This window comes from Trachemys scripta, chromosome 9, assembly GCF_013100865.1.
Source record: "Trachemys scripta elegans isolate TJP31775 chromosome 9, CAS_Tse_1.0, whole genome shotgun sequence".
NCBI lineage: Eukaryota > Metazoa > Chordata > Testudines > Emydidae > Trachemys > Trachemys scripta.
This window is the reverse complement of record NC_048306.1, coordinates 8,811,216-8,825,951: the sequence shown is the minus strand read 5'-3', so window position 1 is coordinate 8,825,951 and position 14,736 is coordinate 8,811,216. Positions and strand designations below refer to the sequence as shown.

The 14,736-nt window shown below is 43.8% G+C and overlaps 1 protein-coding gene across 1 annotated transcript; it reads right to left on the bottom strand.

Annotated features, from left to right (window-relative positions):
* Positions 1–9,923: 9,923 nt before the first annotated feature.
* On the bottom strand, positions 9,924–13,604 carry SLITRK2 (SLIT and NTRK like family member 2). The gene has a single exon (XM_034781728.1). It carries the CDS (start codon positions 13,455–13,457, stop codon positions 10,881–10,883), a length of 2,577 nt encoding a protein of 858 aa, XP_034637619.1. The 5' UTR covers positions 13,458–13,604; the 3' UTR covers positions 9,924–10,880.
* Between the last annotated feature and the right edge of the window lie 1,132 nt (positions 13,605–14,736).

Genomic DNA, 14,736 nt, shown 5'->3' with positions numbered 1-14,736 from the left:
AATATAATAGTCTATAGCTCATTGCGATCAGCAGAAAAATCACGTCATTTACACTACCTAACAATCTCACACACATGGGCCTAAAATCTCCTATTTCAGCTAGAGATGGGCCCAAATCAAAACCACGTACCAAGCACCCTGAAACTTTGGAGGGGCTTGGAATTGAACCTGGATTAGAATTGCATGGCTGGCCAATATTTTCATGGGCTTGATCCAAAGTCCACTGACGATACTGTGGGTGAAATCCTGGCCCCACAGAGTTGAATGGAAAGACGCCCATTGAATTCAGTGTATCCCCAAATCAGATCTTACATAAAGAGAACACCCCAACGCTCTAGATCCACTTAGCCTTGCTCTTTTTTGAAAAATCAAAATCTGAATTTTTGTGGCTTGGGATGGTCTCTCACCCCAGCACTACCTCAACTTTGCTATGAACATATAATCTGCACCGCTGCATCTGTTCGTGCATGTACTATTGGTAGTGCAGAACGGCTGATCAATCAAGAGGTATTTCACAATTTGTGTGTCTTCTTCAAATGTGACTGAAGTCTGGCTGGGGATACTGATTGTCCAAAGATGGATTTTGGTTGGCCCTTTTTGATTACTTGACAGCAATGTACAAATCCCCAACAGTGTGCAGTTGGGGCCTCAGGACTAAAACACTCCCCCTCCCCTCTATATTAATTGTATTCAGGGGATGAAGGGAAATGGGTAAGGGGGTTGGGATACAAAAATAAAGCACCCTTTGGGGCCAGGAAGAAAGGAGAGGTTATTTTGGATGGTGATGAGGAGGAAGTAAAGGCCAAACTCTGCCCTCAAAGAGTCAAGCTGCCATTTCAGCAACAGCCTCTCTCACTCTGAGCTACTTTTAACTCATTTCCCAGCATGAAAGTTGTGTTGTGCCGGCAACATTACTTTATACAGAAGAAAATGAGTTGAGAACAACCGTTCAGCTATTTGTTGTGGAAAGGACTCCATAGGGCAGGGGTTCCCAAGCTTTTTACTCAGGTTATCCACCTACAGCATTTTGTCTTTTTTTGCAATCCACCCAAGGTCAAAATTAATGTGGAGGAGGGTCTAAAATCATAGGCCAGCACCCTTCTCCTCCTCCTCGCCCCGACAACCCACAACAGCACCCTCCACCCCAAAAACCCTAGTCCTGGCTCAGTGTATAACAAAGGCCCCAGGGGAGGGGGAGGAGGGGAAGAATGGGACAGAAAGCCCACCCCAGACTCACTCAACAGTGACAGCTCCTCCCCCTGTCATGATGGAGGTATGATTGGTCCAAACCTATGGGGCACTGGGATCCCATGCATCAAGTGGCAACACACAGACTAGAAAGCTGGGCCCAGAAACCACTACTGTGGGGTAGGTAGGGCAGGCTCACTCTCCAACCCTCCCCCAAGGTCTCTCATCCACACCAGGCCTGCAACCAATCTAGTATTTTCCTGTGACACGCTGCTGGCTCAGGACCCACCATTTGGGAAACACTGCTTTAAGGCAGGACTGGGGAGGATCGAGGTCTAGTCTAGGGCACCTAAAACAGAGAGAGAAAGCATAAAAAATATTAGCATTCAAGAAAAGCTGCAAAAATTACTCTCTATTACTTTTCCCCATATTTTTTCTCTCCTTCCAGCAGGAGCTACTTGTCTCCATGAAGAGATACCCACACAAACTCTTTTTAATCTTTAAAAAAGAATTAAATGTGAAATTAATACACCACATTCTAAAGCCGATATAAATAAATATATATATGGAGATATACCTATCTCATAGAGCTGGAAAAGACCCTGAAAGGTCATTGAGTCCAGCCCTCTGCCTTCACTAGCAGGACCAAATACTGATTTTTGTCTCAGATCCCTAAGTGGTCCCCTCAAGGATTGAGCTCACAACCATGTGTTTAGCAGGCCAGTGCTCAAACCACTGAGCTATCCCTCCACCAGGGTATGAATTAATAGGCTAAGGGTGAATAGTGGATAAAAGCATAAGGCCAAAGGCACCTGAAGTGTGCATCAATAAAAATAATACACTTTTCACCAGTAGATCAAGACAGCTGACACTTCAAATAGTGAACACTTACTAGGAACTGTTCATGAGGATGACTCTACAGATGAAGAATTATTCATAAACATTATTTGGTGAACAACAGAAAGCTAAGAAAATCATAAGCTGCCCATGAACAATGTGTAAACATTGCATTACAGAAAAAGAGGCGACATTACTAAACGAGAATTATCCATTCAGCTCTAGTAAGTAGCTTACAAGTTAGACTGTATGGTAAATATGGTCTAGGAATACATAAACAAGAAAAAACTACACCACTAAGTAAAATGTAAACTGTAGAATTAGGCATTTCCCCACTGTTACTGTCTATTCACATGTGCTGTGGTTCCGTGCAGATTGCTGTAAATCGAGTATCGTAACTTTAAGGCTTAGATTTCTAAGCCACTTAAGAGAATTGAGTGTCCAAATCCCTTTCAAAATACCAGCCTAAGTTTATTCTTTTCCTTTAAAAAATGTTCTCAAATAAACAGACATTGAAGCTGGCTGTTTTAGCATTCAATGCTAAAGCCCTTAGCTTCCGGCTAACCTCATTTTCTAGTACCTTGGTAGTTCAGGCAAACAGTGTCTATTTACAGCCTTTTCTAAAATCATATGAAAGAGTTGTTGGATTTTCTTTTGATTCACTAATGATCTTAATCAGCCCCTAAAAAACCTTTGGAAAAGCAAAGACAATTTGAAATACATCAACCACCCCCACGCCCCCGCTATTGTAAAGAGCCACATCAACTGAATATTACAAAGTTCTTCTAGGTATTTATCAGTGTGTTTATGCTTCAAGTCAAAACACGTTTGAGTGGATGCAAAAGCTCAGCAGAACACAACAGTTAGGTCTGATGAGAATGGCAAAGCTTTGCAGAGCTTGTCAGTTGAGAGCTTTGCTCAGTGGAGTGGATCAATGAGTTTCTGAAACTCATCTGAGTTGTCCAAGGGTCAGTTTCCCTGGTGATGAAGAACTTGGCCACTAGTGAGGGAGAAAAAAGACAAGAGAGAGGATAGATTCCACTTGTCCTGAATTGCAAGAATGCAACCAAGAACCTTATTGGTCAGGTTTGTTTAACTTTTACTGAAAGAGATAATGATCTTGAGCTCACATGCAAAATCTGCCCCTTACAGAAAGGTGCTGGGAGCTTTAAGGATCAGAGGAACTGATAGAAATAAATAGGCAAGTAAACAGGCTACATCATCTGGTCTCAGTGACTCCTGTCTAAATCTGGAGTAACTGCACTGAGTCTAGATTTACATAATTTGAAGCTGAGTTCAGTTGTTTGTTAGCTTGAAACATGCATGTGGGATTTTAAGCGATGCATTTTATAGCAGTAATACAAATATATTTCAGTTTGGAGCCCAATCGAGCGTCCCTTGAAGTCAATTAGAGTTTTAACATCAATTTCAACTGGAGCAGGAGCAGACACAATCCAGATTTTTTTTTTTGCATGAGTTTGAGCCATTGCAGGCAGTGCATTCTGACAAGGAGAAATACAAAGCTGGCTTAATGCACGACGCAAATATCCTCATCCAACTTAAGAATGTCAGCTAATAAGTATTAATTCAACAAACTGAAGGACCCACAAAGCAGCGTACGACGGGGTGAAATTAAAGGAAAAAACTAACAAAGGTAGTCAAAAGTTTCTCTCTACATTGAGGGGAGATGGCTGAGGTCAAACAGGAAGCAAATTCTCCATCCCTCCCACACAGAACCCAGCAATTCCAAGGAAAAAAAAAAGGAATGGCTCAAAGGAGGCCAATGCTTAATCATTAATGCCATTTTAAGATGCCTTCTCTGGCATAACAATGAGGTTTTCAGCACTTCTGGATGAACATTCTCTCCTGGAAAAGGCAGGGAAGGAGCTTGCTATCCTTTGCCAGTGCTTACTTGAAGTACTATGCATACTGATGGCATTCACCCTCTACAGAGGGCCAAACTACACTATAGCATTGCCTATGGTGCTAGCTGTTTACACAAGGGTGAATTTCAGCCACAGAACATTGTTTTAAGTTACATGACTCAAATTGACATGGGCAGTCTTCAGAGGCTTTCACATTTAACCTATTTGGGACAAAATCCATTAACATTGTTTTTCCCTCCTCCCTCCCCCTACGAAGTTCTGATATGGTTTCATGACTGCCTGTTATTGGCCAGACTTTGATCATATTTCTACCAGGAATGAATTCAAGGTAACACCACTGATGTCACTCAGACGAAGAAGTGGGCTGTAGTCCACGAAAGCTTATGCTCTAATAAACTGGTTAGTCTCTAAGGTGTCACAAGTACTCCTGTTCTTAAAGCTAACAGAGATACTCTGGATTTACATCTGTATAACTGAGGTCAGAACAGGGCCCAATACCAAAAAACATGCTATAATCTTGCCTCTGAATAACACTGGTGTTTTTTTTTTCATTTGTGGGTAGTGGAGAATTTACATATTCATCATTCATCTTCACTGTTCTCACAGACTCTTTTCTATTAACTTAAGATGCCCAACTAATGAACTGACATAAGCAGACTTATTAATGGAATGCAGGAAGCAAGAGAAACAATCTAGTTTGTGCAAGCCACCTCAGTGGAGTGACACTCAAAATGGAAATCAAGACAATTTAAAAAAAGAAGTGTCTGACATAATATCAGTGGTCTCGAGAGAAAATATTTTACAGTCTTCTTATGGAAACAACAATCTCAAACGGAGATAGCTACACCAGGTCCGTATGCAATCACTGTACCAGTTTGAACAAATCCAGCATTCCTCAACTGGTCCCACTGCCTCCTACTTAGAGGCTAATTAGCACCCAGCACTTCTGTACTCAAGAACAAGGGGTATGGTGAGCGGAGAAGACACAGGGAATCGATGTTGCTGAAACACAAGTCTATAGCCAGAGAGAAACCTACATTTGGCATTACAGACATTTCAGCATAATTTTTGTACAATAGTTATCGCTACTGCTTGCGAAGACACAAGTTAATCACCTCAATTTCAAAATGGCATCGCCATCTTAGGCTCATGATCTTTACTTTCAAGGTCAGCAAGTATATTACAGATTGGTCTTGTTTCCTAACGAGTATCACATTTAATTTGATCACAGCAGGGGAGAAACATGTACTTCATATGCCCTTATGAAAAGCTAGTTTCAAGTCAGGCCCTTAGAAGTGAATGGACTACAGGATCTATTACATAAAAGGTTAATTCATGACATTTTAAAAAAAGTATATTAATGAGTAACTGGGAAATATTCTAACTAGGTTTATTCTTGGTAACAGTATTATGGTTATTAGACATCTACAGCCAAGTTGTAACAACAGTGCTATACTTGTAGACATGTACAGACATAGGGTAATAAACAAGAAAGCGATAAAAACCTTGTAAATCCCACACACTTCAATTACGTGAATGTACTTTAGGATAAATGAAGTTTTTCTGACCTCTAATTTCATCTATCCAGATACCAAACACTATGTAATGAAAACCATTACTGTAGTCAAATGGGTGTCTTTGTTCATAATCTCAACAACAAAATTAGACTTCATGATGTCTCGTATTTCAAACATTACTAATATTCTTGAACTTCTCTGGTCTGTAATATGATTAAAAGCCAACCGCTTCTCCATAATTTCTTTCATTCAAAACGATCTACTCAGTGTATTCACAAACAGGTCAATCATCCACTTCCAAAAAGAAAAAAAAATAACCCTCTCATTAATCCACCTCTCTTATTATTCAGGATTAAAAACAAAAATATAGTCAAAATGATTGGCCCCATGCCCAGAAAAAACGAGGCGATCGATAATCCAAAGACTTAATGATCCCCTTCCTAAAGAATCATTTTTCTACTTCTACAGAATGTTTTGAAAAAAGAATTAAAAACAAAAACAAAAAAAACCTGAGGAATGTCACATCTCCCAGAAAAGTTTATTTCTCTGTAATTTTTGGTAAATAGGAACTCTTCCACCATGTTAATTGACATTTGCCATCTGCTATAGTGGTAATATGCAAAATCATAAACTGTATCAGTGATTAGCCTGGAAGAGCCTAAAAAGTTTCATTAATGTTTCCAGTATCTCATTTCACTCATGAGCAGTTTAAAATGATGGCATTTGTATTCTGATGCAATGTCAATATTCTTTTTTAAAGTGTTTTAGTTTTGCAATTCAAGTTGTTATCTTGACACAAATGGTTACAACTTAAAACTAAGAAAAAATGGGTTTCTTGTTTGTTTTTTATAAACTAAAAACAAAGAAAAAAGATTGATGTGCAATTCTCTGTAGATATAAAAAGAATTAATACTTATAAGTGCTCTTCATCCCAAAGTACACAAATTCTACAGGGATCACTTCAGCCACCAACAAAATGCATCCACCTCAGGGGTGGAATAAGGCAGATGTTTAACAGTGCACAGCAACAACAGGCAACAGTTTAGGGACGGAAATGAAGAATTCAACGTCCAGTTGAAATTACAAGAGGGTATTAGGGAGGCAGAATATAATTACTATGGTTTAAGATTACTAATCTGCCAATCCTCGTGCAGAACGTCCCTCAGCAAAGGCAGAGGAGTTCTTGGATTGGGTAGCACATGTTAAATCCACTGTGGATGCAAGAGCACTGCTCTGTTTTAGAAGCCTGCCAGCTAGCCTCTTTCAGTTGAAGAGGAGCACACAGTAGCAGGGGAAGGGAACTGCTACATGCAGCTCCCTCTATTGCTAAGGGCCATGTTTACCATGAAGATTAGGTAGCAACATCCAAGAAAGACACCACTGCTGCTGTCAAAGGAGGCAGAAAGAGGGGGAACTTGACTGCATAGGCAGAATCACTCCCTTCGGCGCTGATTTCAGCAACAGGGAAATAGGGTGGAGGAAGAGCTTGTTTGCGAGGGAAGGGGGAAGAGCACAGAAGAATAAATCGGAGGGGAGCGCTTGAATCAGTGCAGGGAAAGAGCTTGCAGAAGGTGATTAGGCAGCTTGGAAGGCAAAGAGAGTTGAGGCGGTAAGAAAACTGGGCGGAGAAGAGAATCTTCAGGGGGGAAGGAAGCAGACCACCTGGAGGTTTCAGAAAGGCACAAGCAGCAGAGAGTGGCATAGTGAGAGAGAGCAAACCGTGGCCCTTCTACAAATCTTTTCTTTTTTGGGGGTTTACAATGTCAACCTCTAGCAATTACCCAAACTAGAAGCAGGCCAGAACAGGGGCACTAGCAGCCCTGCTCTACTGAAAAGTGCCAGGGACACACGTAGTTCTCTCTCTCAATCTCCCTATAAAACAAATGAGCATTTAAAAATAAACAAACAGGAAAGACAGGTGTGTCATGCATGCAATAGAATTTCTTGGAGGAGATGCCTGCCTAGGAACCATAAGCCTAATTCTATCCTCGTTTACACCTTTCCTTATACCCATCCCCCCATGCACAGGGGTGTAGATCAGGGTAGCGTTCGGCCTCATCAGGTGTTCATGGTGGGTCAACTTCTGATAACCTTATTCAGATCTTACTTCCCAGCAGCCCTCTGGATTTAATGCTCTATATCCAGAGAGACAAATGTGCAGCCATGAATTCTGAAAATAGGCAGTCCTTTTTTTTGCACTGCAAACAACTACATCGTTTTAGTACTGTACCACCTTATATCACCCATCGTCTTTAATCTGGGGGCCATTCTGTCATGCTTCATAAATGCATCAGTTTACCAGGAAAATAAACTCTTTTCATTTTATTTCATACAGAGACAGTCTTCCACTGATTTGGTCACTCTTTTTTTCACAGGTGAGCTCTGGAAAGGAGCGATCAACCAGGGAGATCTTTTCAGATTGCTGCTAACTATGAGGCTGCCACCAAGGCAGGCATCATCTCCTAGGAGCAAGAAGCAGCCGTCACTGCTGCATAGCAAGGGAGGCCTACAGATCTTCCACAGGACAGCAGCTGAGAGGCACAACTTGCTCTATTAGAAGCAGCCTTTTAACTGTTAAAGAAAAAGAAGTCTCTCAAACCTATGCAAGCTGTGAATAAAATTAAAGTTTAATAATATATAATAAACAAGATCCTAGAATAAAAATTGTTTTGAAAAGTTTGCACTGATCAGGCAAATCAAAATGCATTTACTAAATAAAATACATTAATAGATCTAACAAAAAAATGTGAAGAAAAACAATACCTGAAAAATCTCTCTTTGCCATCAAGGCGAACCATGTGCAAAACTCAGGGAAGCAAAACAAACATAAAAACTGAACCATAAATAGCTACTAAAAGAATTCATAATCTGAGTGCTACCATGCTATTCTTAAACAGTATAGAACTGAAAACCCAACTTGGCAGAAGACAAGGAAATTTAGCACTGGTTCTGCTCTGTTTGGGGGAGGGAGGAAGACTATTTTACTAAAGTACTACAGATACAGAACAGTGCTAGTCTTTGCAAACAGTACTAAAAGGGAATTTAGAAAGAATTACTGCAGCAAACCCCGTCACAAAACGGTCACTTTAAGTAATCCCTACACCTGATTTTCCTAGTTTTCTCAGCAATAAATACATTTAGTTGTATCCTGTGTCACAGATCTAAAACGACACTATCGGAAGCTCTCAAATAAGTACCTCACCCAAAGATGGATGCTATTCCAGGCAAATATTCCAACTTCAACTAATATGATAATATTTCTCCTCCTTCTTGAAATGAGACCATTTTGAAGACTAATTCTTCAGTGGTTCACAGCAGCACTTCAGTTTTAAACCTGATCTAATGAGCAGCAATAGAAGTTACGGCCTCTAAAGATAAACAATTGACATGTTAGCATATTAATGTACTCATATGTCACATAACTCACTAGAAAACAGTTTGCGGAATGACCCATATATTTGACCCTATACGTGCAAACCTTGTTCACTTCTTAACTATAACGCTACTTCCTGCTGGCAAAAGTCCTGATTAAAATAATACAGATTGTAGTCATTGATAACCAAAATTCTATTGCTTAAAATTCCTCAACGTTGCAGATAATATATCATTAGTTATAGTAAAGCTTTAAAAATCAGTCAGCAGAGTCCACTTCAATCTCTGCATGATAATAAAGGATTATTATGTGAAGCAACCTATTTATGAAAAGGAAACAGTGTGCTTCTTTCAGACCCCATCAATTGCTTTAATAAGGAATTGAAAAGCCTGGCCTACTTTATATGCAGATCACCATCCCAGTTGCATAAGGATTTACAATAGACAAAACAAAACTTTTTGTTGTAAATAAGGGCTGTTTGTTGAAATCACACAACGTTTGAATCTAAAAATTATTTACAGGCTACTAAGGCTCTATAAAGTTTGTGTATCTCACTTGTTAATTAAAATGTTTTCAATAATCTCCAGGAAGGAAAGAAATGTACATTTAAGATGTTAAGGTAAAGATTCAAGTAACACAAGCCCAAGTCAAAGGCAGAACAGAAAACATATTGACTATGTTTACTGATGTTCTTATGAAAACCCATATTGAGATTAAAAGGTAATTGATAAAGCCCTCTAAAAATTTAAACTACTGTACTTAGAAGGAGTTATTTATCAGCTAGGTTAGGATTGTTGCACTGTTACTTTCTATTTAGATAGGGAAAACATGAACTAGTTCACGTTGCTGAAAGTTAGTAGGATGTATCCATCAATCTCTAGCAGACTGAGGGGACCCAGGTTCTAATCTCACTTCTGAAATTTCTCTGTGAGTTTGTTTATTCATTTACAGGTATGGCTGTGTGTTTAATGAGGTTGTGTGGCGGCCCCTGCTGGTGTTCATGCTTATTTTAAAAGTACTACACCTGGCAAGAAAACAAACTGGTAATTTCAATTAAGAAGTTAGAAAAATAAACTCTGTGGTTAAATGTATAAAAATATCTAATTTAATGCAGAAAATATATATTACAAGTAGAATCATGTTTTATTAAGTATGAAAATAATCTTAAACCACTGAACATTATTGGCTGTGTTAGAGCTGCAGTGTAATGAATTAAGAAGGGTCATTAATTGTTCAGTTCACTATGATGTCATGTTAAATGTCTTTTATTAATGAACTGTTACTTCCATCTGAGGCAGCTGATTACCTCTAGTCCATTGCTAAATCCTCTTAGTGGATTTCAATGAATCACTCAAACCAAACCCAAAGGGGGGGAAAAAACCAAATAATTTACAGTTCAATCTTTAAAGTCCTAGAACTACATTCCCTTAAAGAAGGTCTGGTTTCCTATAAATCAAGCAAGATTGTTTGATTTAATGCAGCGGACATATAGATCTATTGTACATTTTTTTAAATTTCAAAAATACAACACATTAAAATAGGTTCAATTTATCAAAGCTAAGAGCAACAATTAAGTAATAATGTACTTAAAGTGCAAAGGCACTTTAACACAAGAAAGTGATGCCCAGTGGCTATACTTGTAATTGAAACAGCAGTATTGTATATTATTATTTACAAAAAAAAGTTATAGTCCAGGAAAAAGATCTTTGGAGATCTTCTACATAATACATTATCTTTCCACTTTAAATTAAAAAAAAAAAAAAGTCCCCCTTCCTCCCAACTCAGAAAAAAAAAAAAGAGAGAATTATGCAAAAATCTATTGTCGAAACATTCATTTGCAGAGACAGTTCCTAAGGGGAGGGGAAAAAGAAGAAAGATGTAGAAATAACTTAAAGGGACCTTTGCAAAAGCAACACCATACCTCCAGCATAGTATAAGGGGGTTGTGTTTGCTTGTTTTCAGAATTTAAAAAGTGGAAATGTTGAGAATGTGACCAATCACATTGGTATTGAGTTCTGAATCAATCAAGTTTGACTTTAAGACCCTTTTAAAATGCCTCCTCCTCCCTCCAATCCACCCTCACAGCTGACTAATTGCAGTTTGTTTTTCCAGAACTTCGAGGTAGTCTGGTTCTGTTTGTAGCTTTCCTTGCAGCAAAGGATGCTCGGGTTTAGACTGTTCTGCAAAATATTTCCTGGGAGTTCCATACAAAACAGTCTTATTTATCCTGTCCTGGTTTTGGCGTCTGGATTCATAGGAAGGAGCAAACTGCCTTTTGGGTAAGGTGCAAAAGTTGTAATGAACAACCCCTCCACTGGGGAGTTCCTTGACCCTCTCTGCAATGTTTTGATACAGCAGCTCTGGTTCCCTTGGCGAGGACTGCTTTTCCAGCAATTCAGCAGCACTGATTGTAAATGCAAGGTTGGCTGCGTCTTCCTTTTTGTGGTCAAGATTGCTATAGCTAAACTCATGGAGATTCCTGTAGTACGCAACCGGATCCCCTTCCTTCTGCATGTAGATTGGGTTTTGGCACATCTGCCCGACAGGAGGGGGGATATAGTTATAAACATGCCCTTCAGTTTTATCATGGCTCTCCATGTTGTAAGACCCATACTGCAGCTGAAATGAACTTATGTCTAAGTTGTTTGCACTGTTGGGCACGCTTGGAACTCCCTTTCGGCGTTTCAGAACAAAGACAAACAAGCCTGCCCCAAAACAGACAGACAAGATAAACACAACCAGCAAGCCTAAAATTAAGACAGAGAGTGGAACTTCTGTGTGTATTTCTGGATAGGAGCTGGGCGAGACGCTGAGGGACTGTGGTGTGTCTGTGTTATGACTCATAGAGAAGAGAGTAGAATCTGACAAGTTAGGGTTCTCTGGACAGATGGCCTCTTTGCTCAGGAATTTCAGATGTTCTCCTGAGTGCTTAGCTGGAGACTCGCATATGACTTCATTGATAACTACAGGGGGACTTGACTGCTGATTGTTCTGCTCAGTGACATGCTCTATCCAGTTCCTGAGCCCCATTATGTCACACGTGCAATCCCAAGGATTTTCTTGGAGGTCTATCTGAATTAAAGCCGAGAGCTGGTCGAGGACTCCTCTCACAGGCAAGTGTGAGAAGTGGTTGTTCCTCAGATTGAGTCTCGTGAGGGAAGTACCACCAAACACATTATCAGGCAAAGACCTCAGCAAGTTGTTGTTCAGAAATAATAGATGAAGGTTACTCAGAGCATCAAAGGTGCGTGGCAGGATTTCCTTAATGACATTATACTCTAAGTAGAGATACTGCAAGCTCTGCAGTCCATTGAACATAGAAGGGTACAGAATTTCAAGGTAATTGCCATTGAGATAAAGTCTGCGTAAACTGGTGAGGTTTGTAAAGGCACCTTCCTGTATCACTGCAATCCTGTTGTTTCCTAAATGTAACAAATCCAGAGAGCTGTATTCAAGGAGATCGGTTTTATAAACAACCTGTAGATAGTTACTTGTAAGGTAAAGTTTCTTTGGACTGGTGGGTTTGGGGTGGAGATCTGAGATGTTACTGATCTTTTTCTCTTGGCAGTTCACATTTAGACCATTGTCGGAGCTTTGCGAAGTGCAGACACAGCCACTTGGGCAGGTGATGGGCACGGGGGACTTGGTCTGGTAAACCATGATAGGTCCGAAAATTTGCCTGTCTTTTGACACTGTGACCCGAGGCGTTGGACGGTTCCTCGTTTTGGGTGGCCGGCTGGCTTTTGGGGCTCTGGTGGGGCTGATGGCAGGGTTGGCCGTGGGTGAGAGCCTCTGGATGTGCGTGTCTGAGTGGGAAGGGTGCTTTTCCCTCTGGTGAGAGTCACTGGAACTTTTCCGAGGGCAGAGGTCTTGCCGGGTGAGCTGGGTCACGTCCTTTCCATGCAGCCGGAAGGGCGTCTCGCAGACGATCTCCCCGACAAAGACGGTGATGGTGTCCAGCCAGGCTTTGAGGGGGAGCAGGTCACAGGTGCAGTTCCAAGGGTTCTCCTCCAGCTGGATCTCCATGATCCCACCAATGTGCTCCAGGACGCCGGCGAACGGCAACATCTTCAACCTGTTCCCCCTCAGGTCCAGGTGCGTGAGCAGGACGAAGCGGAAGACGTTGCTGGGCAGGGACAGCAGGAGGTTGTCGTTGAGGATGAGCACTTTCAGTTTGTTGAGCTGGCTGAAGGCCCCGGCTTCGATGGCGCTGATGTAGTTGTAATCGGCCTGCAGGTATTCCAGGCTCTCCAGGCCCAGGAAGGTGTCCTCCCGTAGCACCTCCAGCCTGTTATTGTTGAGGTGCAGTCTCTTGAGGGTCCGCAGGCCACTGAAGGCCCCGGTGCGGATCTCCTGCATGTCGTTGTTGCCCAGGTGCAGGGTCACGGCGTTGGAATAGTTGACGAACTCATTGGGGTGCAGGCGGGTGAGGGCGTTGCCGCTGAGGAAGAGCTGGTAGATCTTGGAAGGGGGCGGCTGCAGCAGGCTGACGGTGGTGAAGCCTTTGTTTTCGCAGTTGATGTTCAGCACGTTCTCCTTCTCCTCGCAGGGGCAGCGACTCCGGCTGCAAATGTCTTTGGCGGGCTTGCGGCTCTCCGTCGTGGGCGAGATCCCAGCCACTGTCAACACACTGAGCAGCCAGACCCCCTTCAGCATCTTTAGGCGCCGTGGGTCCCAGCTCCGGTACCTACAGTCAAACCTGCAAGCAGGTGGGGAGGGGGAAGGAGAACCCCAATTAAGGAGGCCAGGAAATGGGGGAGCAACAAGGCAGAGCAGGGCAAAAGCCCCCCCACACACACACACCCGTCCTTCCACTGGCCCCGGGGGGCAGCTCGCCCTGCCCCAGCCCACGGAGGTCCTGCCAAGCCCCCCCCCCCCCCCCCCCGGTTGCCTGGCCCCTCCCCCCCCCCCCCCCCCCCGCCCCCCCCCCCCCCCTGGCCCCCCACCAGCGGCAGGGACCCCCCCCAGAATATCCCCCTGCCTCTGCTCAGCCCGGAGCTGCCCCACTCCCAGGCGGCTCCTCCTGCCCCGACTCGGGCCGGGCAGCGCCAGCGGGGCGCCCCGGCCCCTGCCCCGCTCCCCGCCGCGGTACTCACGCATCAGGAACGCACCCGGCTCCCGGTCCGCGCCCCGACCCCCGCGCTCCGCATCCCGCCGGCCGCCGGGGAGACCAGCCGCCCCGCGCCGCGCTCCGGTCCCGGCAGCAAGAGGCGGCGGCGGCGGCGGCACCCGCTCCGCATGGAAGTTTCGGCCCGCGGGCCGGGCAGGGGGGAGGCGCTGCCCCGGGAGCCGCTCGCGCTGCCCCGGCTGCAGCCGGTGCGCCGAGCAGTTTGAATCCCGAGGCTTTTGCAGGCTGCCCTTGGACGGAGCCGGGGCTGACGTCACGCCCGGGGATGGGGCTGCCGGGGGAGGCACATCCCCCCCCCTCCTCCCCGCCAGCCTCTTCTTTCGGGGACCCCAAAGCCCGCTCCGCTGCAGGCTCGCCGAGCTCGCCGCCCGGTAACGTGGCCCCCCAGCAGCCGGGGGGGAGGGAAGGCAAAAGCCGGCTTCACCTGGATCCTGGCGCGGTTTGGCCCCGATCCCCCCCCTTCACACACACCCCCACACTCTCCCCCCTCAGTCGCACGCTCCAAATAGAAGAGGCGTCCAGCTGCTTCGGCTGCACACCAAACTCTGGCGGCTGGAGCAGAGGGTTCTGCAAAAAACCCGGAGCTGGCATCCGGATCCAGCCAAATTTTGGCCCCGACCCTCCCAAAAAAACAAACAAACCCCCTAGCGCCTACCTTCGTATCCAACGCAGGGAGAGTTCCAAAGCCGCCTAAGGGATCTAAACACGCGGGGTCCAGTGAATGGAAGAGGTGTTTCTAAATCCCTTACGTCGCTTGGAACAGTCAGTCCAGAGCTGACCAGGCTCAAACAACAATATAATGTGATC

What these genes read in the sequence shown, in the direction of transcription:
- SLITRK2 (XM_034781728.1), bottom strand. Translation starts at nt 13,457, where the DNA reads ATGCTGAAGGGGGTCTGGCTGCTCAGTGTGTTGACAGTGGCTGGGATC.